The sequence below is a fragment of the Octopus sinensis genome, linkage group LG4 (assembly GCF_006345805.1).
Source record: "Octopus sinensis linkage group LG4, ASM634580v1, whole genome shotgun sequence".
NCBI lineage: Eukaryota > Metazoa > Mollusca > Cephalopoda > Octopoda > Octopodidae > Octopus > Octopus sinensis.
Window position 1 is genome coordinate 134,537,489 of NC_043000.1, and position 26,386 is coordinate 134,563,874.

At 35.8% G+C, this 26,386-nt stretch overlaps 1 protein-coding gene across 19 annotated transcripts in view; it reads right to left on the minus strand.

Annotated features, from left to right (window-relative positions):
- LOC115211100 (rap guanine nucleotide exchange factor 6) overlaps positions 1 to 26,386 on the minus strand; it is a 508,151-nt gene that overhangs the window by 461,368 nt on the left and 20,397 nt on the right. For all 19 annotated transcript variants that reach the window (XM_036502519.1, XM_036502517.1, XM_029779996.2 and 16 more), the window contains exon 2: positions 8,197 to 8,470. In XM_036502519.1, coding sequence (XP_036358412.1) covers positions 8,197 to 8,265 — 69 coding nt within the window. In that variant the 5' untranslated portion in view covers positions 8,266 to 8,470. The remainder of the gene's footprint in view (positions 1 to 8,196; positions 8,471 to 26,386) is intronic.

Consider the following 26,386-nt stretch of genomic DNA (forward strand, 5'->3'; position numbering starts at 1 on the left):
GCAAGACATTTTATTTTACGCTGCTCCAGTTCAAGCAACTGTAGAAATGAGTCGCAACGTCATTGGTACCAAGCTGTATCAGCCTTTGTCTTTCCTTTGGATAACATCAGTGGCATGAAAAGGAGAGGTTGTTATGCACGGGGGACTGTTGGTCTTCCATAAACAACCTTGCCCAAACTTGTGCCTCGGAGAGGAACTTTCTAGGTGCAATCCCATGGTCATTCATGACTGAAGGGGGTCTTTGCCCTTTTACTATTAGATGTAGATGTAGCTGTGTAGTTAAGAAGCCTGCTTCCTGACCATGTGAATTTGGGGTTCAGTCAAACTGCACGACACCCTGGGCAAATGCCTAAGACCTATTAAAGCCTGGTCAATAGATTTGGTAGACAGAAACTAAATAAAGTCTGTCATAAATGTGTGCATGTATGTCCTCTTATCATAACATTCTGTGATTATGAATGAGCAACACCATTATACAAACTGTATACCTGGCCAAGGGAAATATTACCTTGCTTGGAAACAAGCAAGGGTTGGCAACAGGAAGGGGATCTGGTCATAGAAAATCTAACTTTGCAAATTTCATCTGGCCTATGCAAGCACAGAAAAGAGAACATTAAATGATGACATAACTGATGATAATGATAATGATGATATATGAACTGCACAAAACACACAATACACAAATGCATCTTTAAATACTGCATGTTTAAATAAAGCTGCTGTATTAAGAAATAATAGATTTTTAAAGGAAAGCTGCACACAAAAATCCATGATACAATATACAGCTTACTGAAGTTAACATTAACAGTATTCTCTCTTTTACTTGTTTCAGTCATTTGACTGCGGCCATGCTGGAGCACCGCCTTTAGTCGAGCAAATCGACCCTAGGACTTATTCTTTGTAAGCCTAGTACTTATTCTATCGGTCTCTTTTGCCGAACCGCTAAGTGACGGGGACATAAACACACCAGCATCGGTTGTCAAGTGATGTTGGCGGGACAGACACAGACATACAAACACACACACACATATATATATACATATATACGACAGGCTTCTTTCAGTTTCCATCTACTAAATACACTCACAAGGCTTTGGTCAGCCCGAGGCTACAGTAGAAGACATTTGCCCAAAGTGCCATGCAGTGGGACTGAACCCGGAACCATGTGGTTGGTAAGCAAGCTACTTACCACACAGCCACTCCTGCGCCTATATGTGTATATGGATATGTCTTGTCTTTCAATATCACTAGTATAGCTGTAGTTTTACTTTGTATTTCTTCGTATTTCTTTGATAAAGAAATACAAGGTATAACTTCATGTTGTTCAATCTTCACTTTCGTGTTAAATTTCACATTATTTTGGCCTTAACAAGTTTTTTATTTTTATTTAATATCATCCAATGCTTCACCCAAACTACTCTATACCAAAGTTGTGCATTACATTGAAAAAAAAACTAAACATTTGCAATCAGTAACAATAAATTATGGTTCAAACATATCGAAAGATTTATGTTTCTTTATTAGCCACACAGAGCTGAACACAGAGGGGACAAATTACAAAGTAGGGCTTTTCTTTTTGAAAACAAAAAAAAAATAAAAGAAAAATATAAATAAAAAATAAAAAGGGGGGGGGTAGGTTTTCGATCAAAAGGGATCGTAAAAAGAGAGAGAAAAAGAACGATCAATAGGGATCGTGTATCACAGAAATGCCATGATGTAAAGTGTAAAGGGGGAAGCAGATAAGGTTTATCCGTGGAGAAAAAAGCCTACGGAAAAGACCACAGTAACCTTGGTCAATAATGTTACATGTTAACACATTTATTTGCAAGTAACTCTGTTTTAAATTTTTCTGGGTTCATAGGATTATGCTCAAGGTGGCTAAAGATTTAATAAATAATCATACTTCTTAAATTCACTGCTGTGTAGTTATTCTATTTTTTCTAGTAATATTATAGGCCCTTTACAAGAAGAACAGATAATTGAGAACTTTACAATAAATTTAGAAATGCATGTCATTCATCACTGTCTCAGTTCTTCTATGATATAATCAGGGATGATCAGGTGAACATTGTATGCACCTGTGTGGTGTTATGTCCACGACCATGACACAGAATTCTCAACAGTCCATTTGATCAAGCTATAAGTAAGCATATATTCATTGCTGCAAGCAGGAGCAGTAGTAGAACAATTAACAACTGTTTAATAGGCTTAAAAAGCTGAATTCAACTGAACGAAGTCTAGGCATTAGACTAGCAACCCATCTCAGTAAAACATATGAATACTACATAAACCATTGACACAAGAAATGAGTAATTTCATTTGTACCTCAATGTAATGTTTGGTAAACAGTGATGAATCTCAGTATTACAAAGAAAATATAGAACAGCTGTTCCATTATGAGCATGCCAATTATGAGCTATCAAGTAAACCAGTGATAGTAAATTTGGCACCCACAGTAGAATTTGAAGGATCCATACAAAGCGTTGCTTTAGATCAGTGATTCCCAAACTTTTTCATGCTGCCACCACCCTGACACCTAGGCCACATTCCTAGTGCCCCCACCCCAACTAACCTCACAAACATAGACCTCTTTCAGAAGCAAATTCGAAGCAACTGTATTTAACAAATAAAACTTAACCTAAATAACCCATTATTTTGTTTGTTTTTACATGAATCACTACCTCATTACTGCCCCACTTTTCTTCAATGCCACCTTGGAACTTTCCACTGCCCCCAGGGAGGCAATAATGCCCACATTGGGAACCACTGCTTTAGATGTATCTATTGTAAGAAACAGCTACATTTCTTTCTTTAAAATTTACTTAGTTCAATCTACGCAAGTTAATGTGTGAAAAGCAAAATAGGAATTTTGAAAGAAGTATCTATAAAACTAGTTTTTAACCCTTTAGAATTCATATTAATTTAGCAAAAATAATCCTTATTTAACAATTGCAGCGTGGAAGGTGTTTGTAAGCCATTTAAGAAACACACAAAAGCCGTTCGATTCACTGCAGCACAGATTTTTGTCAGTGAACAGGTCGCGGATTTTAGCGACGAAAATATTTTGACAAATTAAACTTAAATGTTGAAGTGAATCAAACGGCTTTTGTGTGTTTCTTAAATGGCTTACAAACACCTTCCATGCTGCAATTGTTTTCGTTCCAACACACGATCTCAGATCAAATCACTTGCTATGCGAGTACATCTCCGTAATCCTTATTTATTTACATTTAAAAAAATTTATGATATTATTTTGTAGCTTCAAGATAGAAAAGAGGTAAATGCTTATTTTTATAATGACACTGCAGAGTAGGTGTGAGATGCTGGTTCTGGCCAGTTTGAGCATAAAATGTGTAGAATATTTGGGCCGAATACAGCCAGTTTAAACACTAAAGGGTTAAACATCAAATGGCCATAGGAGTCCACCAGAGTAAAATAATAATCAAAGTGGTCCATACGTAAGAAAAATGGTTAAGAACCACTGAAATAAACCGTGATTCCCTGAACGCCAACATGCAGTTCTCAATAATCAAAGTGGTCCATAGATAAGAAAAATGGCTAAGAACCACTGAAATAAACCATATGATTCCCTGAACGCCAACCTTGTTCTGACAAACATGCAGTTCTCAAGAGTCTTTAAGCAGAAACATGTCAATGCTGACATCGCAATAACAGATCCCCAGCCACATTTTTCTTTTCTTTTTTTTTCTCTTTTTCAAATGGTAAGCCTCACATTTCAACCAGTTTTATACAACCACCTGTTACTTGGGTGCTTTTCAGAGTCACCCCCACCCCACCAGCGATTTTTCTACCAATAATGACATGTATGTGTTCTTGTAGATACACATCAGCCACATCAATCTCACAACTCTGGGAGAGTTTGCAATGGTCATGGCCTCTCTTTCACCTTTCTCCCTTAAATAACTTCATAAAAGTTTCAAATTATCACAGTAAGCTGTGTTCAATATATAAGAAAGATCAATACTTACTCTTACTCTCTCTTTTACTCATTTATTTGTTTCAGTCATTTGACTGTGGCCATGCTGGAGCACCGCCTTTAGTCGAGCAAATCGACCCCAGGACTTATTCTTTGTAAGCCTAGTACTTCTTTTATCGGTCTCTTTTGCCGAACTGCTAAGTTACAGGGACATAAACACACCAGCATCGGTTGGAGGGACAAACACATACACACAAATATATACACACACACACATATATATAAATACATATATACAATGGGCTTCTTTCAGTTTCCATCTATCAAATCCACTCACAAGACTTTGGTCGGCCCGAAGCTATAGTAGAAGACACTTGCCCAATGTACCATGCAGTGAGACTGAACCCAGAACCATGTGGTTGGCAAGCAAGCTACTTACCACACAGCCACTCCTGCACCTACTTGTTGATATTTTAGTAGATTAAGAATTTGAATTTGAGAAAAATTAATTGAACATATTCTTTCTATTTAAAACTTCTAGCAAATATGCAAAGTAGATATTAAGGTGGGGTCAAACCTAATTTATACCACATCAATATCAGAAACAGCATCATCTAAACTCACATATGGTATTCAAGGCTAAATATCTCCTCTTTCTGCTTGTCACGATGCCTAGTTTCCTGTTTTGCAAACTCATAAGTATTATAGAAAGAACTTTCTCATACAAAATATCATCACCATCATCATCTTTCAACGTCCATGTTCCGTGCCGGCATGGGTTGGACAGTTTGACTGAGGACTGGCAAGCTAGGAGGCAGCACCAGGCTCCAATCTGTTCTGGCAAGGTTTCTACAGCTGGATGACCTTCCTAATGCCAACCACCCTCAGAGTGTAATGGGTGCTTTTTACCTGCCACTGGCAAGGGAGCCAGTCAAGTGGAACTGGCATTGACCACACTCGAATGGTGCTTTTTACATGCCATGAAATCTTCTCCATTTTAATCTAAATATATTATAAACTTAATAGAGATATATCTCTCTGCGAGCTGGCAGAAACATTAGCACGCCGGGCGAAATGCGTAGCCGTATTTCGTCTGTCATTACGTTGTGAGTTCAAATTCCGCCGAGGTCGACTTTGCCTTTCATCCTTTCGGGGTCGATAAATAAAGTACCAGTTACGCACTGGGGTCGATGTAATTGACTTAATCCCTTTGTCTGTCCTTGTTTGTCCCCTCTATGTCTAGCCCCTTGTGGGCAATAAAGAAATAGATATATCTTTTAAGACCCAGGTCTTAAGAAAGTTTTTTATTTTTCCCTTTTCTAATCAAGCTCCAGTGTTTGAAGAAAATCCAAAGACGAATTTCAAATGAAAAAAACCTTTTAATTTCAACTAAAAAAATAAGGAAAACACATACACAAATATATATGAATATATACAGGATCTATCTTCCTCCTACAAGGTGACATTACTATTGTTGGTGCCATGGAAAAATGCATTCAGTAAACAGAATCCAAGCCTACACTGAGACATTCAAGCTTATATATATATATCATCATCATCATCATCGTTTAGCGTCCGTTTTCCATGCTAGCATGGGTTGGACGGTTCAACTGGGGTCTGTGAAGCCAGAAGGCTTCATCAGGCCCAGTCAGATCTGGCAGTGTTTCTATGGCTGGATGCCCTTCCTAACGCCAACCATTCCGTGAGTGTAGTGGGTGCTTTTTACGTGCCACCCGCACAGGTGCCAGACAGAGCTGGCAAATGGCCATGAACGGATGGTGCTTTTTATGTGCCACCGGCACGGGGGCCAGGCGAGGCTGGCAATGGACACGAACGGATGGTGCTTTTTACGTGCCACAGGCAATAGGCCAGTCGGGGCGGCACTGGCAACAGTCATGAATGGATGGTTCTCTTACATGCCACCGGCACTGGTAACACATCTGCAATTTCCATTGATCGATTTCGATTCTGATATATATATATATATATATATATATATACTTATTAAAAAGGGTTCAGCAAAGATTTGCTTTACCACATACCGAAGTTTAGAAATAGCAGCCAAAAAATCTTAGCTATTTCTTCTACTTTAAAAAGGGACTCCTAGAGAAACCAAAATACTTAAAAATAATTCACACAGGCAGAATATGATCTGTCTGATACCGTTAGGTGGAGAGATATATTCAATTATTCCAGTACCCTTGAATTATTGAGGAAAATGGTTGGTAAAGTATAATTCTATATTCTTTATGCCAACCTAATTCCGAAACGCGCGTCCATGGATGACCAGATATTGATTGATTTTCGTTGCTTTACCCTCTACCTGTGTGAATTATTTTCAAGTATTTTGGTTTCTCTAGGAGTCCCTTTTTAAAGTAGAAGAAATAGCTAAGATTTTTTGGCTGCTATTTCTAAACTTCGGTATGTGGTAAAGCAAATCTTTGCTGAACCCTTTTTAATAAGTATTACTTAAGTTTACCGTGAAATGGTCCTTTTTTCATACCGAATTCTACTTGGTGAAATTATTGATTACTTCTTAATTAATTAATTTTACCCTTTGTTATTATATATATATATATATATAATATATATATATATATATCATCATCATCATCATCATCATCATTTAACGTTCGCTTTCCATGCTAGCATGGGTTGGACGGTTCAACTGGGGTCTGGGGAGCCCGAAAGCTGCACCAGTCCAGTCAGATCTGGCAGTGTTTCTACAGCTGGATGCCCTTCCTAACGCCAACCACTCCGAGAGTGTAGTGGGTGATTTTATGTGCCACCAACACAGGTGCCAGACGAGGCTGGCAAACGGCCACGCTCGGATGGTGTTTTATATGTGCCACCGACACAGGTGCCAGACGAGGCTGGCAGATGGCCACGCTCGGATGGTGTTTTTATGTGCCACCGACACAGGTGCCAGATGAGGCTGGCAAACGGCCACGATCGGATGGTGTTTGTTACGTGCCCACAGCACGGAGGCCAGTCGATGCGGTACTGGCTACGGCCACGTTCGTATGGTTTTCTTGTGTGCCACGTGCCACCAGCACTGGTACCACAAAGATACAAATTCCATTGATGTTCATCTATTTTGATTTGAGAGAGAGAGAGACATACACACACATGTAATGTATGTCTGTATATGTAGACAAAGTTGATAAATCATTTGTCTTACATTTGACAATGATGACTCAACCAACACAAAACATATTGCCAACGCAGTTTTAGCTTTGTCTTCATGGTATTCTAAAATAATCCTACAGCCTACACAAGACGCAAGATGAAAGTAAATCAATACCATCAACAAGTGGTTAAAATAATTTTCTATATATGCCAACACGACTAACAATGTAAATATACGTATATGTTTGCTTAACTGTCAAGTATAAGATTTAATTCTGGACCAGAAGATTTCAAATATAACTGCATGTCTCTCAGTTTCTGACTATTGTGTTCACCAAAATTCATTAATTTTCATCAATTGATTAAACTGTTCAGTTTTCTAACATATGTCAGTATTGCTAGCTTATGGTCACTGTAACCCTAACCAAATCTATAATTAGAACAATCATACCATAGACGCTTGTTTATATTCATATCAAGTGACTTTTAAAACTGAAAATATATATCCATGCAAATAACCATATTGGAAAAAAAATTTTTCCTACATTACAGCTTGTGTCATGATCATACAACTGAGCTCAGAAGTGTATTCACCTATATGAATGTGCATTATATTTACAATATAAGAAATAAATAACAAAGATCTAAAAATTTGATTTGAAAAACAGCTGTGTGGTAAGTAGCTTGCTTACCAACCACATGGTTCCAGGTTTGGTCCCACTGTGTGGCACCTTAGGCAAGTGTCTTCAACTATAGCCTCGGGCCGACCAAAGCCTTGTGAGTGGATTTGGTAGACAGAAACTGAAAGAAGCCCATCGTATATATATGTGTGTGTGTGTGTATGTGTGTGTATGTTTGTGTGTCTGTCCCCACACTATTGCTTGACAACCGATGTTGGTCTATTCACGTCTCCGCAACTTGGTGGTTCGGCAAAAGAGACCAATAGAATAAGTACTAGGCTTACAAAGAATAAGCACTGGGGTCGATTTGTTCGACTAAAGGCGGTGCTCTAGCATGGCCACAATCAAATGACTGAAACAAATAAAAGAATAAAAGAATAGACAGATGAGTAAAAAATTACTCAGAAAAATAAGCAAAAACAAATATTTTTCATCAAAAAAAATTTTTACCTTCTGAGTCCTTCTTTCTGGTGGCTTTTGTAGACATACTGTAAAATGGTAATTTCCATACAAAGCCATGATTCAAATTTGCTAAGTGTCCTTTTTGACAAGGAATTCTAGTAATCAATTATTTAGTTGGGGGATGTCATAAAGCTGTTAGTAATTATTAATCCAAAATCATCCACAAAGTATCTGGAACTGTTGTTATTGTCGCAAAGTTCATCATAGAGTGGCAGACCATCATTTTGAGATTTCATTGAAATGCAGTTGACCCCAAAAATAACTGAAATATAAAATAAATAAAATAAAAGTTTAAGCTAAAAACAGATTTAGTATATAACAAAGTTGTACTTGCATAACAAGCATTTTGATCTGAAATCATGTGCTGAAACAGTGTGGTGGACATAAGTTAGCCATTCAGAAACACACAAAGACTGTCAACTACACTTATACATTTATTTGTAATACAGTGTCAAAATTTTCATCATCACTTGAAACTGCAACCTGTTCGCTTACAAAAAATTTTGTTGCATTTTTACAAATAACTGTTTAACCCTTTTGTTACTGTACTTATTTTGAGATGCTCTGTGTTTCTTTCAATTACTTTAAATATAACAAAGAATTTAGTAAAATAACTTAGTTATCATTAAGCTAGTGTTAGGAACATAAATTGTGACTAAGGTTTGGTGGAAGATTTTAATTCAAAACTTATGAAAGCAAGACATTTGTACTCAGAGCCAGAGCCAGTTTCAGCCAGGTTAGTAACAAAAGGGTTAAGTGAAGTTGATGGTCTTTGTGTGTTTCAGAATGGCTAAGTTATGTCTACCATGCTGCAATCACTAAAATATGACAAACAAAAAATACAAATTAGGAAGAAAATTGGAATTTCAAACATTGTAGGTGTCTATAGAAATAGATGTCTTGCTCAAAAAAACTACAAAAATAAGAATCTAGAACAAACTAGATATCTGCTGCCTGATACAACCAACAATGTTGTCTCTGTTATTACTGATAGGTAAGAGATTTCTATGTAGTAAATAAAATATCTATTTGGTGCTAAAATACCTGTGCATGGTGCATTCAACACGAAACAGCTGCACCCAAACCATTACATACTGCCTGTTAACAGAACCAAATCCAATAACAAGGTTGACTGAGATGAGTCATGGGGTGTCCTTTTCTTATCTTCTCAAAACCAACAGAAGAATATGAATGCTGCTCTACAAGCTAATAAAAGAGTTGATTTACAGCCCTGCTGTTTGGTTCAGTAAACAGAGCTAATTAAACTGCTTTGGCGTTCTTTTCTAATGGTTCTATACCTGTATGAATGGAATTTGATGTGAGAAACATTTAAAGCTTAAGATTTATAATTGATAAGGAAAATATACAAAAGAACAAAAAAAAAAACATATCATCCCAGCTATTCCTACCATGATGCACATCATATATACACACATGTGTGTGTGATTTACGTATGTTATATATACATAGGCTGAAGCATTAAGCAAATGAATGTTGATGCAGATACACAGACTACTCTTTAAAAAGTGTTGCCAAAGAGATATGAATAGATTTTTAAAATTTGCCAACCGGATATTGTAAAAATACATGTGTAGCTATAGATATAAATGTAATGCAATAAAAATAATCCTTTCTTTTTTCTGGTGTAGGATATCTAAATTATCTATCTTGTAAATGCAAAAACCATACACAACTTTTTTTAAAATAACCCAGCCATATATTAAAAAAACATTAAGATAAAGTTCATGGAGGAATTTTGCCAAGAAACTCTACAGGATTCTATGATATACATGTTGATATTCACATTAGAATGAAGGTGTCCTTTTCATAGTATATGTAAGTACAGGTGAATGCATAGGAATATATATATATATATATATATATATATATATATAATATATATATATATATAATATATATATATATAAACATATGTACTTATACATGATGTTTTTTATGCCGGAGAATAAGTTATGATTCAATAAATGTGCAATGTTAACATTTGAAGAGCATAAGTGAACTAAAGAAATAACTAGACATCAAATGTTTGAGCAGATATGAGATGTAGAAAAGACAGCCAAGCTGGTTTCGTCATGTGCTGAGATTGCATGATGAAAGCTTGGTTAAACATTAGCACGCCGGGCGAAATGCTTAGCCGTATTTAGTCTGCCGCGATGTTCTGAGTTCAAATTCCGCCAAGGTCGACTTTGCCTTTCATCATTTCCGGGTCAATTAAACAAGTACCAGTTACACACTGGGGTCGATATAATCGACTTAATCCATTTCTCTGTTCTTGTTTGTCCTCTCTGTGTTTAGCCCCTTGTGGGTAGTAAAGAAATAGGTAAAAAAAAAAAGAAAAGGCTTTGCTGCAAGTAGGCTTTGAAAGTTATCCTTAGTGGAACTAAGTCAAAGATATGGAAACTAATAGGATATATTTGGAGAACTGACTATTACAGAGAAGATTACACAGGATCAAGATGTGGAAAACTATTACATTGCAAATTTCATATAACCTAGTTCTGCAGAGTAAAGTAAATCGTTATGGGCATGCATACATAATGGGTGCAAATGTGTGTGCATGAGTGTGTAAATATGTGTGTGTGTGTTTGTGTGTATGCAAGTACATGTGGGTATGTGTTTATCTGTGTGTGCTTATGTGAGCAAATTTGTATTTCCCATATTTTCACATGCATTCTCCGTACTGATTGTAAATAAAGACACTGTCAACATAGCTATTGTGTACAATCAGTAAATATATGTGCTTCTATGAGCAAATTTATATTTATTAACTTGTTCACAAAAGGACAGAGAGAGGGAGAAGGGGGGGAGAGAGAGAGAGAGATACACACACATACACACACACACACACACACACACACACACACACACACACACACACACACACACACACATACACACACACACACACACACGACAGGTTTCTTTCAGTTTCTACCCTTAGTTTTATTTCTAATACTGCTTTTTATCTATGATAAGACAATATTAATTTTGTCCTGAATTTTTACTTTTTATTTACATATCAGGTTTACTTACAGGCAAATTACCAAGTCAGAATACCATATTATCACTACAAATGCTAAAATCCAGACTATTTTTCATTTTACATAAATATTCAAAGCAACATAAACCACGAAGTAGTGAAAACGACTGCTTTATGCAACAAGTAACCTATAAATTGATTTTTCTTTTAGCTAATCTGAACTGAGCAGTTAAGTATTTTAATTTTATCTTCAGATTATATTAATAAAGATTAAAAATAATGGATGGAGGGTGTGTTTTTCTACTCATAGAAAAATTTCTGACACTGTTATTTTATAATATTGTTGTCAAATTGAATATGCAAATTACATCATAGGAAATATGTTTATGGTAAATAGCAAATTTATATTTTGCTTTTGGATTTGGTTTGCAAGATTCTTTATATGAGTTTGTGTATTGAAGCATATTCTGTTGTGTCTGGAGAGAGTCATTTTCTTTTGGTGCCTTATAATGTAACACACTCACAGGTAAAATTACCACTTTTTTTCTTATTTTCCTAAAATTTTCATTGCATCTTGCAACGTTTTCAATAGTCTTGACTCTGTTACGTTATAAGGCACAAAAAGAAGATGACTCTCCCCAGACACAACAGCAAATTTATAATTTGAAGACAAAGAAAAGCTGAAGTTGTCTGTGTGTGGGTGGCAGGTTTGGTAGCCTTCAACTAACACTATCTCCTCCGAGACCCTGTGGCACAAGCTGACCAAAATTGAGAGTATGATAGAAGAAGGCTTGCTCATCATTCCGTAGAAGAAAAAATTCAAATTGGACCATGTTAACACCAAAAATTGTTTACATCAAAAATGTGCCTTTTTTCTATGGAAATTCCTATTTTTTACGATTTTTTTACTGCCATGTCGCCATTTTTCGGTGTATTTCAACCAGAAAAATGTTCACTTAACCCTTTAGTGTTCGCATTATTCTGCCAAAATCCTTTTTTATCTACATTGCTTTGAACTAATCATGCATTATCTTGTAGCTATGAGATTATGATGAGGTAGCTGTTAATTTTTAAAATGATATTGTAGGGCTGGTGTAAGAGACCAGATCTGGCCAGTTTGACTATAAAACAGGCAGAATAGTTCTGGCCGGATATGGCCGGTTTAAATGCTAAAGGGTTAAAGAGAATAACAAGCTACATAATGCAAAATTTTTATTTTTCAAAAATTCCAATTCTAAAGGGTCGAAACAAACCCAAGCAACGCCAGGCTATACTGCTAGTTTATTAAAATAATGTCTTCAAACACAATATTGCCTTTTCCTCACTACATAATTCAAATTATATTTTTAAATGCTAACGACATCAAACACATTAACGCAAGCTATTGTTCTGCATAGAGACAGTATATGAGTGTATGAGTAAAAATGTGTTTGTTTTGTTTGCTTTTTTAAATAACACATCAATGTTTGACTATTTAAGCAGCTGCTTCAATCCAAAGTCAAGTTTCCATGAACCATGTTATCACCAAACCAGTTATTTTCTTCTAAGAACATACATCAGTTTCTGATAATTCATTCAATGAGTGTGTTGATTTGTAAAGTCAGAGATATAGGCCTGTAATTTTCAACATCTACTCTGCTGCCTCTTATGGATAAGATATATTATACTATCTTTGAAGTTCTTTGAGAGAAACAGAGTTTGCCATTATCAGGTAATCTTTGGAAAAGTATCTGAAGTGGTTGCCTATATTATTTTTTACATGTTTCTAGGAGACATGACAAAAAAAAAAAAAGAAAACAGAATTTGTTACTAACGTCAAACTCACTATTGTCATCATTGATAAACTGATCATATATGATATATATGTGCATGTTTGTGTGTATATACATATGTAAGTATATATGTATTTGTACTGTGTATTTGTATGTATGTGATATTATATATATATATCACATACATACAAATACACAATACAAATACATATATACTTACATATATATATATATATACACATACACAAATACACAACACAAATACATATATAATTATACACACACATTTTTATACACATGCATGCACACACGCACACACACACACACACAAATGGCTATCTTCACACCATTTTTGTCTGAACGCTTGTGATATGTGTGCATGTAACAATGTATATAACATGTATAATGTATATACAAAAATGGTATGTCGCTAAATATAATATTTTGTCTCAGAGAAACTTTTCAAAGAGACATGTGTCATAGAACCCTAATGCTGTTTCAAATGCACAAATCACTGAATGTTTATTTTCTGATTTCTACATCGGAAGAAATATTTTTTTAGCTTAGTTCAGAATGTCCAGAGGTGTCTGCCACTGAGAAGACCAAATCCAATTGAAACACCATGAAAAACGATCCAACAACAACAACATTCCAAGTTACACATGTACTTTTTTAATATGAGTCATTTTGAGAAATTTCTCTAAGATAAAATATTAGTTATCAGCATGCTATATTTGTATATATGTTATCAATGTTATGCACAACAGTTTATAAATACAGACACATCCATTCATATGTAATATTTTTTCAGCCATTGGACAAGGTTTCATCAAACAAATAACCCAAGTACCTATTTTTAATTGAGCTAAACTACTATGTTATGAGGACATAAACAAACCAGCATCAGTTGTCAAGTGGCAGAGAAGGAAGAAGCACAAATATAAATATAAATTATAAAATGTGGCAGGCTTCCACAAAGTTTCCAAGTACCAAATTCACCCACAAATTTTCAAACAAAAAAAATTGAGTTCAGGGCTGACTGCCTTTGGTAACTTATCAGACTGATCTAATTTTCATTGCTGAATCTGTCAAGTATTATTGAAAATGTTCCTAACACAGAGGAATGGTATATAACTCAAAGGCTTGAAGACCAACATGGCATTCCTTTGTTTTAACTCAACAAAACCATAACAAGACCTCGGTTGTTTCCATGACAACTCGACAATTCACTTCAGGTATTTTTGTGACCTCCGAAAATTTGTGGATTTTACATACACACATGAAGCATGTAAGAACAAATATGCAAGGCTTTTTGCTGGCATAATTTCGTTATATCTATATTCCACAACACATAAATACATAAAAACAGATCATGCACACAGTCACAGAGGTCATGGAGTCGAGTTGTCACGGAAACAACCGAGGTCTTGTTATGGTTTTGTCGAGTTAGAACAAAGGAATACCACCAACATCAGAGAAAATATCAATTTGTAACAGAATGCAAGACATCTGTATCAACTGGGAAATAGCCATGCTTGACATATTCCAAAGAAACAGATTGAAACTTGGCACTGAGTACTCAAGCAATTCAAATGATCGGTACACAAAAGATCTAATATCTCTGGGAAATTGACAGGAAGCTGGAGACTACAGATATAATAAATTTATTGGAGCAAGCATAAAATATACTTCTGATATATCCATGAATACTGATGTGGCTTTCTAGATGTAGATAATTTCTGTCATCTGCATGATTTCATTATCACTAAAGATGGTTGTAGTACTAGTATATAGTAAATTATTTACATTTGACAGATATCTGTCCTCATCTTGTTTGTTGTTAACACAACATTTTGGCTGATATACCCTCCAGCCTTCATCAGGTGTCTTGGGGAAATTTCGAACCTGGGTTCTCATTCCTAAGGTATCTTTCGATGTTATTATTATTACTATTATTACGGTCAGTGCCTACGGGCATATGGTGTAGTGGTTAAGAGCGCGGGCTACTAAACCAAGATTCTAAGTTCGATTCCAGGCAGTGACCTGAATAATAATAATATCGGAAGATACCTTAGGAATGAGAACCCAGGTTCGAAATTTCCCCAAGACACCTGATGAAGGCTAGAGGGTATATCAGATGAAATGTTGTGTTATCAACAAACAAGATGAGGACAAATATCCGTCAAATGTAAATAATGTATATAATTCCTCCTCTCTTAAATACAGAACTGTATTAGTATATAGTAAGGTAAGTATGAAGTGTTACATATGTTTCCTCTGCTGGCGACAAAGAGTTTCTCTTTCTGTGTAAAAAAAAAATAGACTCCATAGAAGCCTGTGTAAAGTATGTGATGCTGTAAGGCAGTGATTCCCAAATATTTTCAGGCTGCTACCCCCTTGATACCTTGGCCACATTCTTAGTGCGCCCCCCCCCCCACTCCGACTAACCATCACAAATTTAGACTTCTTTCTGAAACAAATATCAAAGCAATTGCATTTCACAAATAAAACTTAATGAACCCATAATTTTGTTGCTTTTACATGAATCGCCACCCCATTATCAACCCACTTTTCTTGAACAACCCCTTGGAACTGTCCACCCACCCACCCCCAGGTGAGGGGCAATACTGCCCACTTTGGGAACCATTGCTATAAGGTACTGAGACATGGATATTGAGTATAGAAAAATCTGTTGTGGCTGAAAGAAATAAGGCAGTTGTGATCCATTGGATGAGAGAAATTAACTGTATGAAAGGGGTAAGAAACATTTTGGCAAAGTTGTTTTGGAGCCACGAATTTGACATTGCTGATGCAACTCTAACTTACTTGATATCAGACAATTAATCTTTCACTCTGTTTATGTATGTGAACATCTAGTTATGTTCATATGTACGTGTAAGATCTCTCCCTCTCTCTATCTGTACGTGTATATTTCTGCACGTGTGATCACCGACAGAGCAGCTAACCGGCTTCCGTGCCAGTCACACTTAAAAGGCACCATTCGAGCGTGATCGTTATCAGCGTCGCCTTACTGGCACTCGAGCCCCGTGCTAGTAGGGTATTAAGAGCATCATCCAAGCGTGATCGTTGCCAGAGCGGCTATCTGGCCTCCGTGCTGGTGGCACGTAAAAGACACCATTCGAGCGTGATCATTACCAGCATCGTCTTACTGGAACCTGTGCCGGTGGCATGTGTAAAAGATTCGAGCGAGGTCATTGCCAGTACCGCCTGACTGGCCCCGTGCTGGTGGCACATAAAAGCACCCACTACACTCTCAGAGTGGTTGGCGTTAGGAAGGGCATCCAGCTGTAGAAAGTCCGCCAGATCAAGAACGAAGCCTGGTGCAGCCATCTGGTTCGCCAGCCCTCAGTAAAATCGTCCAACCCATGCTAGTATGGAAAGCGGACGTTAAACGATGATGATGATGACATGCAAGTGGTGTGCATTTGCCTCCAGTGCTAAAACATACTGTCACCAAAACAAGTTGAATGTCCAGTCAGTTATGTCAAATGGTCAGTGTCCTAACAGCCTCTTCCAAACACCTCATTGCAGCATGAGAGGTAGAGAGAGAGTAGCTTCGGAATTGAAGTCAAACAGAAGCACTCGTTTGAACATGTCATGTGAATGAATGATGAGCATTATGTGAAAAAATGCCATGTATAGAAGTGGTAAGGTCAGATCTCAAGATACTGGGTCTCACAGATGTGATGACAAAAGAGTAAGATCAGCTATGATGATATGCAAACTTTTTCAACACACATCAAGACAGAAAAAAAAAAGCATTAAAATGATCATCATGTGACACATGGAAAATATTTTGGATGTTTAATATTTCCATTCATATAAAAAAAATTTTAAAACAGTGTATCCAAAACAGACAAAAAACTTATACAACTTCAGATAAAGTGGATTCTCCATATTTTTTATCTTCATTTATTTCAAAAGAATGGTTTTTGGTTCAACCGTGTTGAATGAAAAATAATAATAAAAGTGAATAAATAAAAAAAATAACAATGTTTTAAATTCAAAACAATAGGTTATATATTCTTTTACTAGTTGGCTGTGACCATGCTGGTTCGACGCCATTTTGTTGTTTTTAAGTTAATACAAGTTTTATGAGTTAAGTTAATCTACATACAAACTCCATATATTATACATACACAAGTACACACAGACGCAGAGAGGCAAACAGATGGATGAACTATAGAAAATGTAGATATATATATATATATAGAGAGAGAGAGAGAGATCGATAAATGTGCATAGCATTGTAAACGAATGTCTATGTCAGGTATTTTTATCATTATTTTTATAAATATGATGATGATGATGATGATGATGATGATGAAAGACACTGTCAGAGCAAGACATACATACTTATAAAGATATAAAAATAAAAAAATATCCTCACATCTGGGTTTCTGTTTTTCTTTTTCTTTCAACCATTTATTTCAGAACATATGACAAAGAATGGAGACTTAATAAAAGAATAAACAAACAAGCGATCAAACAAAGCTTGCAATATTCATACTGATACGATAAATGTCTAAACTTTATATAGACTTGTTTTGGAATGGAAGAAATACCGTATTCCAAAGTTTATCTACAAACATAGCTGTCTGGTTAGAAATAGATTCAGCTTTCGTAATAATAGATCACACCCCAAGCCTTAGTTATGGAGGATAGAAAAAAAAGGTAAAATTTCCCACAGTCCTGCCAATGAAGAGAAGACCATTATAAAAGAAATCTAAAACTATATAATATATATACACACACACATTTATATAAATATAATGTGGTTTGTGCATGTACATATATATACACCCACCCACACAATTGTATGTAACATATAGTATTTATATATACACCTACGTACCTATCTCTAGCTCAGTCTCTAAGGATTAAGATATAAACTCAAATTAGGCAATCAATTTTTTTACACATACCCATACAGTAATAAATTCAACTTAAAATGCATCTATATATATATATATATATTGGGAGGGTAACTTTCTAGGTGCAATCCCATGGTCATTCATGACCGAAGGGGGTCTTTACCCTTTATATATATATTAATACATATCGACATATATAAATATTTTTTTTAATATAAATATATATATAAAAATATATATTCATATATGTTGATATGCATTTATATATATATATATATATATATATATATGCAGTTTAAGTCGAATTTATAACTGAATGGGTATGTGGGCATGTATAAAAAAATTGATTCCCTAATTTGAGTTTTATATCTTAATTCTTATCCTTTGTCTCGGGTTCGACCCGACCACTTCTTAAGCAGTTCTATATATGATAATATAATATATAAAAATATACACACAAAATATTTCACAAAACTAATAGTCTAATTCACATAGAATAATTTTACAAAATTATTTTACTTAATATACTACAAAATAAGGGTCTATCTTATTGTAGACTACTATGATTATCTGATCAATATATATATATATATTCATCATTGTTTAACGCCTGCTTCCCATGCTAGCATATATATATATATATATAGTTAATCCAAACAAGAAAGCACAAAAAAACACAACAACGCGAGGATGTGAAACAAATATAGTATTATTGGACGCTCAGGAAAGAAGGAAAGAAGGAGGGTTTAACGTTTCGAGTGGAGCTCTTCGTCGGAAACATAGAAGGAAAGATCCAGAGAAGGGAAGACAGAGGGAAAAAAATCGCCAACGGTACACACGCGGTCACATATATAGAGAGAGAGATGTACACACACACAATGGACTTCTAGTCTCAATGTATTGGTTAACCTGAGGCTATGGAAGACAAAAGTTTTATGTAGTAAAACCTATATGTATCTATAGAGGATCACAAATTAAGTCATTACAGAGGTGGATAGACTACCTTGTGACTGGCTCTCAGCACTCCCAATTCATACCTCAATGAGGTCAATTTCACATTATATCCCTTCAGAGTGCAATTAATAAATGAAGTACCAATCTTGGGCCATGCTTAGTGCTTAGGGTGTTCCTGACTGCTAGACCATGGCTTTGATTCCTTAACCAAGTGTTGTGTTGTATTCTTGCTCAAAACAATTCATTTCACGTTGCTCCAGTCCACTCGGCTGTAAATGAGTAACCCTTTGACAGATTGGCATCCAAGTCATGAAAAATGTTGTAGCCTCAGTTACCATGGAAACCAGGTAATCAGCCTCATAAGTCCTTAGGCTCAAAGCAGTAATGTCCAGGGGTTGATGATGATGATGAATCCATACAGGGGTCAATTCACCTTCCCTCAATATTTCTCTCCAGAAGAAATCAACAGTGATCATATCTGGAGAGGGACAGGTTTCACCATATGTCCAATATACTTTAAGTATATATATATACACTAGGCAAGGCATATCTCCATATTTACAGATATTTATATCTATGGATGTATACTATATCTTGTTTGATACTTTTATTGCCTTGAATCTGTTTTTAAGGTTCAACAGACAAACTCCTTATACCTTCACTCTTTTCTCTTTCACGAAGAGAAAAATTTGCTTTGGGTTTTTTTTTTGTTCAAGACCTATCACTCATTGTAACATCTAATTATCAGAAGTTTGTATTGTCTTATTAAAGACTAGGTATAGTTCTATGGTTAAGAAGTTTGTTTCCAACCTACATAGTTTCAGGTTCAGTCCCACCATATGGCACCTTGGGCAAGCATCTTCGACTATATCTCTGGGCCAACCAAAGCCTTGTGAGTGGATTTAGTAGATAGAAACTGAAAGAAGGCTGTTACATGCATGCATGTGTGTGTGCGTGTGTGTGCATATGCATGCGTACGCATTTGGACCTCCTTGTTTTGACGTCATAGGATTGTTGTAAATAAATGTTATTTATTTCCAATATTCTGTGAAAACCTGTTTGACCATGGAACTTGCTTAGAAACTGGTATTGCTTGGCAACAGGGAAGGTATCCAACCATAGAAATTCTGCCCCATGGAAATGTGGACATTAAAGCAGGGATGTTTATATATATATCCCAGCCCTTGGAGGGTACATTCTGTGAGAGATGAGAATATTATCGTCTGTTTCTACTCTTACAAAACTGTCAAATACACTCTTATTCACACATAAATCTGAGAATTTTAAGAGAGAGAAAATGGGGAATTGTAACATTCGTGTAATCCAAGTAAAGTAGTTCCAATTCTAGGAAACCAAAACTGATTGGCTAAGAACTTTCTGCTGCCATACAGTCCCAATCACAACAACAACATCAACAACAACAATACATTAACATGTTTCTTTTCCTTATATATAGTTCAGTTATTCCACCATCAATCAACATTATACCATATGCCATAAAATTGAGTAGCTTTATTATAAGTGCCAAACATATGTCTTAGATAAAGCATCATATTACTCAGTTTCATCAAACATTTTTAAATGAACAGATTGCCTCTGACACAATTTAGAACTGAGCCTACTTTATCTTCTTAAAAGCTTCATGTTTTACACTGTTATATTGAAATTCCTACCTTCATTAAATGGGAGTCAATGAAGATAGTGAAGAGATGGTATTCTTTAACAATTCTTATGATAAGGACACTATAACACATGCAAGGATTAAAACCAAGGAAACTGTGAACAGCTATTTAAATAAAACAAGAACAGATTATATGCTTCAGGTATCAGGAATTTCATGATTAATATCAATTTCATTGGGATTTTTATATTAAAGAAGTTAATTCCTTAGATACCAAATACCAAGATGCCATCCATGCAGAACATGTATTCCCTAAGTTAAAACATTTAATAAAATGAAATCATACTAATTAATAGGTTTGAAGTTGATGGAAGACATTTTAATACACTTGAAGTGTTCAGTTGATCTATTGAAAACAAAATAGTTTTTTTTACCGCTTTCTTTCTTTCCTCAGGTCGAATGATATTTTTAGAACAGTCTTTACAGAGATCCTAATGTGATACCAACCTTTGAATTGATTTCAACAAACAAGAGTTCTATAATAAGAATGTTTGATTGCCATGACAATAATAAAAGTGTGTGATAAAGAACAATATTGTTTGCAGAGGTACAGAAATATTGAGAGAAAAAAAATTATAGTAGGAGGTTGTAGGAGAATATTGAGAAAACAATAACAGAAATAGAAATATATATATATATATATCATCATCATCATTGTTTTTGTTGTTGTTTAATGTCCGTTTTCCATGCTGGCCTGGGTTTGACTGGGAACTGGCAAGCCAGGAGGCCGCACCAGGCTCCAATCTGATCTGGCAAATGTTTCTACAGCTGGATGCCCTTCCAAATGCCAACCACTCTGAGAGTATAGTGGGTGCTTTTTACATGTCACTGGCACAGGAGCCAGTCAGGTGGCACTGGATCGGCCATGTTCGGATGATACTTTTTACATGCTACTGGCACAGGAGCTATTCAGGGCAGGAGGGCTGACATCGATCACATTTGAATGGTACTTTTTATGTGCCACCAGCATGGGGAGCCAGTCAGGCAGCACTGGCAATGACCCATGCATAAATGGTGCTTATTGTGTGCCACCAGTACAGGAGCCAGTCAGGCAGCACTGGCATCGGCCACAATATATATATATATATATTAATATTCTACTTATATTAGCAATAATACTAAAGCCTTTAAACTCCTAACAAACATTTTTTTAATAATCATCACTAGTGCTGGTACCATGGAAAAAGCACCCAGAACATTCTTTAAAGTGACAGACATTAGGAAAAGCATCCAACTGCAGAAACCATGCTAAAGTAATGGTGCATGAATCTTTTGATTCATAAGATGCTGTCAAATCATCCCAGGATATTAAATGACAATGATGATAATGATTAATTTCAAATGATGCTAAGTTAATACCGTAGTAGAGGTATGAACCCAAATACCAATTAAACCAATCTTATCATTACCTTTCCAAACAGAGAGAAAAAAAAGAAGTAAAAATTACAACAAATTTTGATTTTATCTATGTGCAAGTTAATATTCTCATTACTGTCCCAGCCCTGTTGTATGCAAAAGCCAAAATTCCTTTTCTCAAATTCTTACACATGAATAATTTTTGTACCTTTCTATGGAAATATAACACCCATCATGCAACCAATTGGCAGAAATTCTATCTAGAGATGACAGTGATAGAAGTGACACTAATACTATTTAGCTCTAATTATTGACAATATTGTATAAAATGCATAGCAATGGTTCATTACACCCCTTTACATTCTGCTTCCAAACCTGCCAGGGTCTAATTCCTCCAGGGGAGGACATGGGGTAGGTGGATCAAAGTTAGAATAATCAGCTACTGGAATTGTTTCAATCAATTATATGACTACTACAAATTCAAGATTACTGTGTCAATGTAAGAGATCAATATAAGAAATCTCACTAACAGCTTTAAGAATAATTAATTTGACGCTCTGGATGGCAGGATGAACAAAAAATGACAAATTGAGGAAATATTGCTGAAATCTAACACCACGTGTTGATTATCCAGCTTTAACCCTTTCACTGTATGGTGTTTTATAAATCCCACCTTTGAATGTTTTGCAAAAAAAAAAAATAATAATAATAATAATAATAATAATAATAATAATAATAATAGCTACAGATTATTTTAATTAAGCAAAAGCAAATTTTATACAGTGATTTATTATTCTTTTATTCTTTTATTTTTATTTCTTTCAGTCATTAAACTGTGGCCATGCTGGGGCACCACCTTGAAGAATTTTAGTCAAACAGATCAACCCCAATATGTAATTTTTAAGCCTGGTGCATATTCTATCAGTGTCTTTTGCTGAACTGCTAAGTTACAGGGATGTAAACACACCAACAACTGTTGTCAAACGGTGGTGGTGGGAACAAAATCAAGCACAGATACATACACACACACACATGATGAGGTCTTTCAGTTTCCATCTACCAAATTCACTCACAAGATTTTGGTCGGCCCAAGGCGATAGTAAAGGACACTTGCCCAAGGTGCTACACAGCAGGACAGAACCTGGAACCGTGTGGTTGGGAAGTAAACTTCTTACCACACAGCCATCCCGTCCATATTTTTCTTGTACTGTTCCATCCAGAGTTTTACTATCCATAGTATTTTGCACAGTCCCATCCTGCATGTGTCATTTTTTAGATATTTTGCATGAACTAGTGTCTCATCATCATCATCATTGTTTAACATCCGTTTTCCATGCTAGCATGGGTTGGACAGTTCGACCGGAGTCTGGGAAGCCAGGAGGCTGCACCAGGCTCCAGTTTGATCTGGCAGTGTTTCTACAACTGGATCCCCTTCCTAACGCCAACCACTCCGTGAGTGTAGTGGGTGCTTTTTACGTACCACCGGCACAGGGGCCAGTGGAGGCTAGCAGACGGCCACAATCGGCTTGTGCATTTTACGTGTTACTGACACGGATGCCAGTCAGGCGGTGCTGGCATCAGCCACATTCGGATGGCGCTTTTTACATGCCACCGGCACGGGTATCATAACAACAATTTCCATTTGATTTTTATTTTGATGTTGATGTACTTGACTCAATAGGTCTCCTCAAGCACAGTCGGTCATTCTACGATCCAAGGTTAGCACAGCAGGCCGTCAAAGGTGAGGACTTATCTAATGAAATCATACTGGATCTTAGTATATTCATCAGCCACGTCAACTGTTAACACAATATCCTATTCATATTCTAATCCCAACAAAGATATTTTTTAATGTATTTAAAGTATAAGTACCATAACTGGCTTAAATAATATATTTCTAAGAAAAATCACAACCTGTCTAACCCACTAGTGCTTCCCTGTAAGTTTACAATGTCACCACCAGGAGTGTTTGTTGCCATTCAGGTTAAGAAACACTGATTTAGAGCCAGATGTTAAAGTGATAGTATGTGTTCCCTCATTACAAGATAGAATACCCTATACAGTATTTAGGCTTTCATCTAGAAGAAATTATCTTTCATCCTTATAATCTTTAATAAACCAGCATTTGTTTCTTACATACTTCCTCAAACTCAATTGTCAGCAACTTGGAAGGAATAAAACCTCTGTAAAAACAGCAGTAAACATCAGACTGTGTGCTACAGTTAAAAGAATCAATCAAATACGCAACTAAAACTTTTTTTCTGTTTTTCATTCAAACTTAGTTTACACACCATATGTTAAATTTCCAAGAGAACCATCAATAACATTTTTAAAGTTTGTAAAAATAGAAGGAAAAAAAAACATTAAAATAATATTTACATTTTATTTTTTAGTAATTTTACATATATTGATCTGCATGTGCTTATATGCAAATACACACACACATATACATACTATAAACACACAAGTTTACTTTCTGTCCACAATTCTATTTCAGAGTAACACTTGCTCTGGGCTTGGAAGTGAAAAGTCTAAAGCTTAATAACCAGGGAATATATCTACTGTATGAATATCAGTTTGAGGAATAATTATAAATCAATTCAAATTTTCATTGCTAAAAATTCACTCATATTTTTCTTCATACTCCTCCTCCCTTCCCCCACTGTTACATTTGAGAACTGGAAACTTGAGTATCTTTCCATGCTAGCATGGGTTGGACAGTTCGACCGGAGTCTGGGAAGCCAGGAGGCTGCACCAGGCTCCAGTTTGATCTGGCAGTGTTTCTACAACTGGATCCCCTTCCTAACGCCAACCACTCCGTGAGTGTAGTGGGTGCTTTTTACGTACCACCGGCACAGGGGCCAGTGGAGGCTAGCAGACGGCCACAGGATTTTTTCTTTCATTTCTTTTTCAGAAGTGACTTGATCTGAAACCATATTTTGGAACTGAAACAATTACATCATAGAAAAGCCATTTTAACCATTTACTAAACACAAAAAAACTTACATTCACTTTTAATATATTTTGTGACCTATCACAGTTTTCATCACGTCATTGGATACCTAGTCATTAACACAATTCCAACTGCAGTGGAATTGTGTTAGTGACCAGATCGCTCTTCTACAATGTAATTGCTATGTTTTTTTGGGGTTTTTTTTATGGTTCAAATTTCTAGATGATTTAGTGTTTGAATAAAAAAAAAGGTTTGTTTTTTTTTGTTTTGTTTTTTAAATTTTGGTATCTCATAGAGATATGTACGGTGGTGGGACGATATAACGGTTGTATACTGTCAACTTAACCCTTTCGTATTTAAACAGGCCATATCCGGCCCAAATATTCTACCTGCTTTATGTTCTAACTAGTCAGATCCAACCTATCACACCTACCCTTCAATGCCATTCTAGAAATATACAATCTCATCATCAAAACTTTATAGCTACAAAATAAAGCATGATTAATTATAAACAATGTCAATGAAAAAACATTACATTTGACAAAATAATCTGAATACGAAAGGGTTAACGTGACAGTAGGGGATTACACTACCGCTGTTTAGCCCTAGGAAGCATCGATGCTTCTGTTGGCTTCGACACACTTACTGTGTCCTTATATATTTACAAAGGAGAGACAAATACCCCCAACAGCTAGGTCTGCATCTAGGGACACGCATGTTTCAGGATCCTTGCCCTTCATTGATTTTGGTAATCAGGGAATATACTTCACTGAAAATTAGATATATATATTTGCGAAATTGAGACAAATATTCGCAGCTAGCAGGCTAATGCTACTCTAGACCGATGAAGGGCAAGAACCCTGGAACATGCGTGTCTCTAGATGCAGGCCTAGCTGTTGGGGGTATTTGTCTCCCCTTCGTAAATATATAAGGACACAGTAAGTGTGTCGAAGCCAAGAGGAAGTGTCGATGCTTCCTAGGGCTAAACAGCGGTGGTGTAATCCCCTTCTTGTCACGTTAAGTTGACAGTATACAACCATTATATTTTAAATTTTATTCCATAGGAAATGTTGAATTCCTTGCCAAGAATTCTAGCGATGGGAGACATATTCACAAACAATCAATGTTTTAGAGAATCAACTTTTGCAGCTCTACCATGGCAGTAGAGTTTGGAAGAATTTGAATAAATAATGAATTATTCAATGACTATGGAAAATGTCCACAGAGGCTGAAGTACTGGCAGACAGTTACACCTAGGGACATTCTGCAATCCATTGCCAAAGATCAAGATAGGGTGGAGATCTCTTGTTCGCACCCTACACTCCACATGGAGTTAAAGGATAAAGAATAAGAATATACACATATATATAGATATGTCACAAACAGTTAAAATTTATTATTTTGAAATTTAAAAAAAATGAAGACAGAATATAAAATTCTACATCAGTGTTTTAAACAAGTTCATAAAAGAATCAAATGAAAGAAACTTTATGAATTTAGTGTCCGCAAGTACCATTAGCTCCAAAAGTTATCTTACAAAAGATTAAAAAGGACCATTAGCACTTT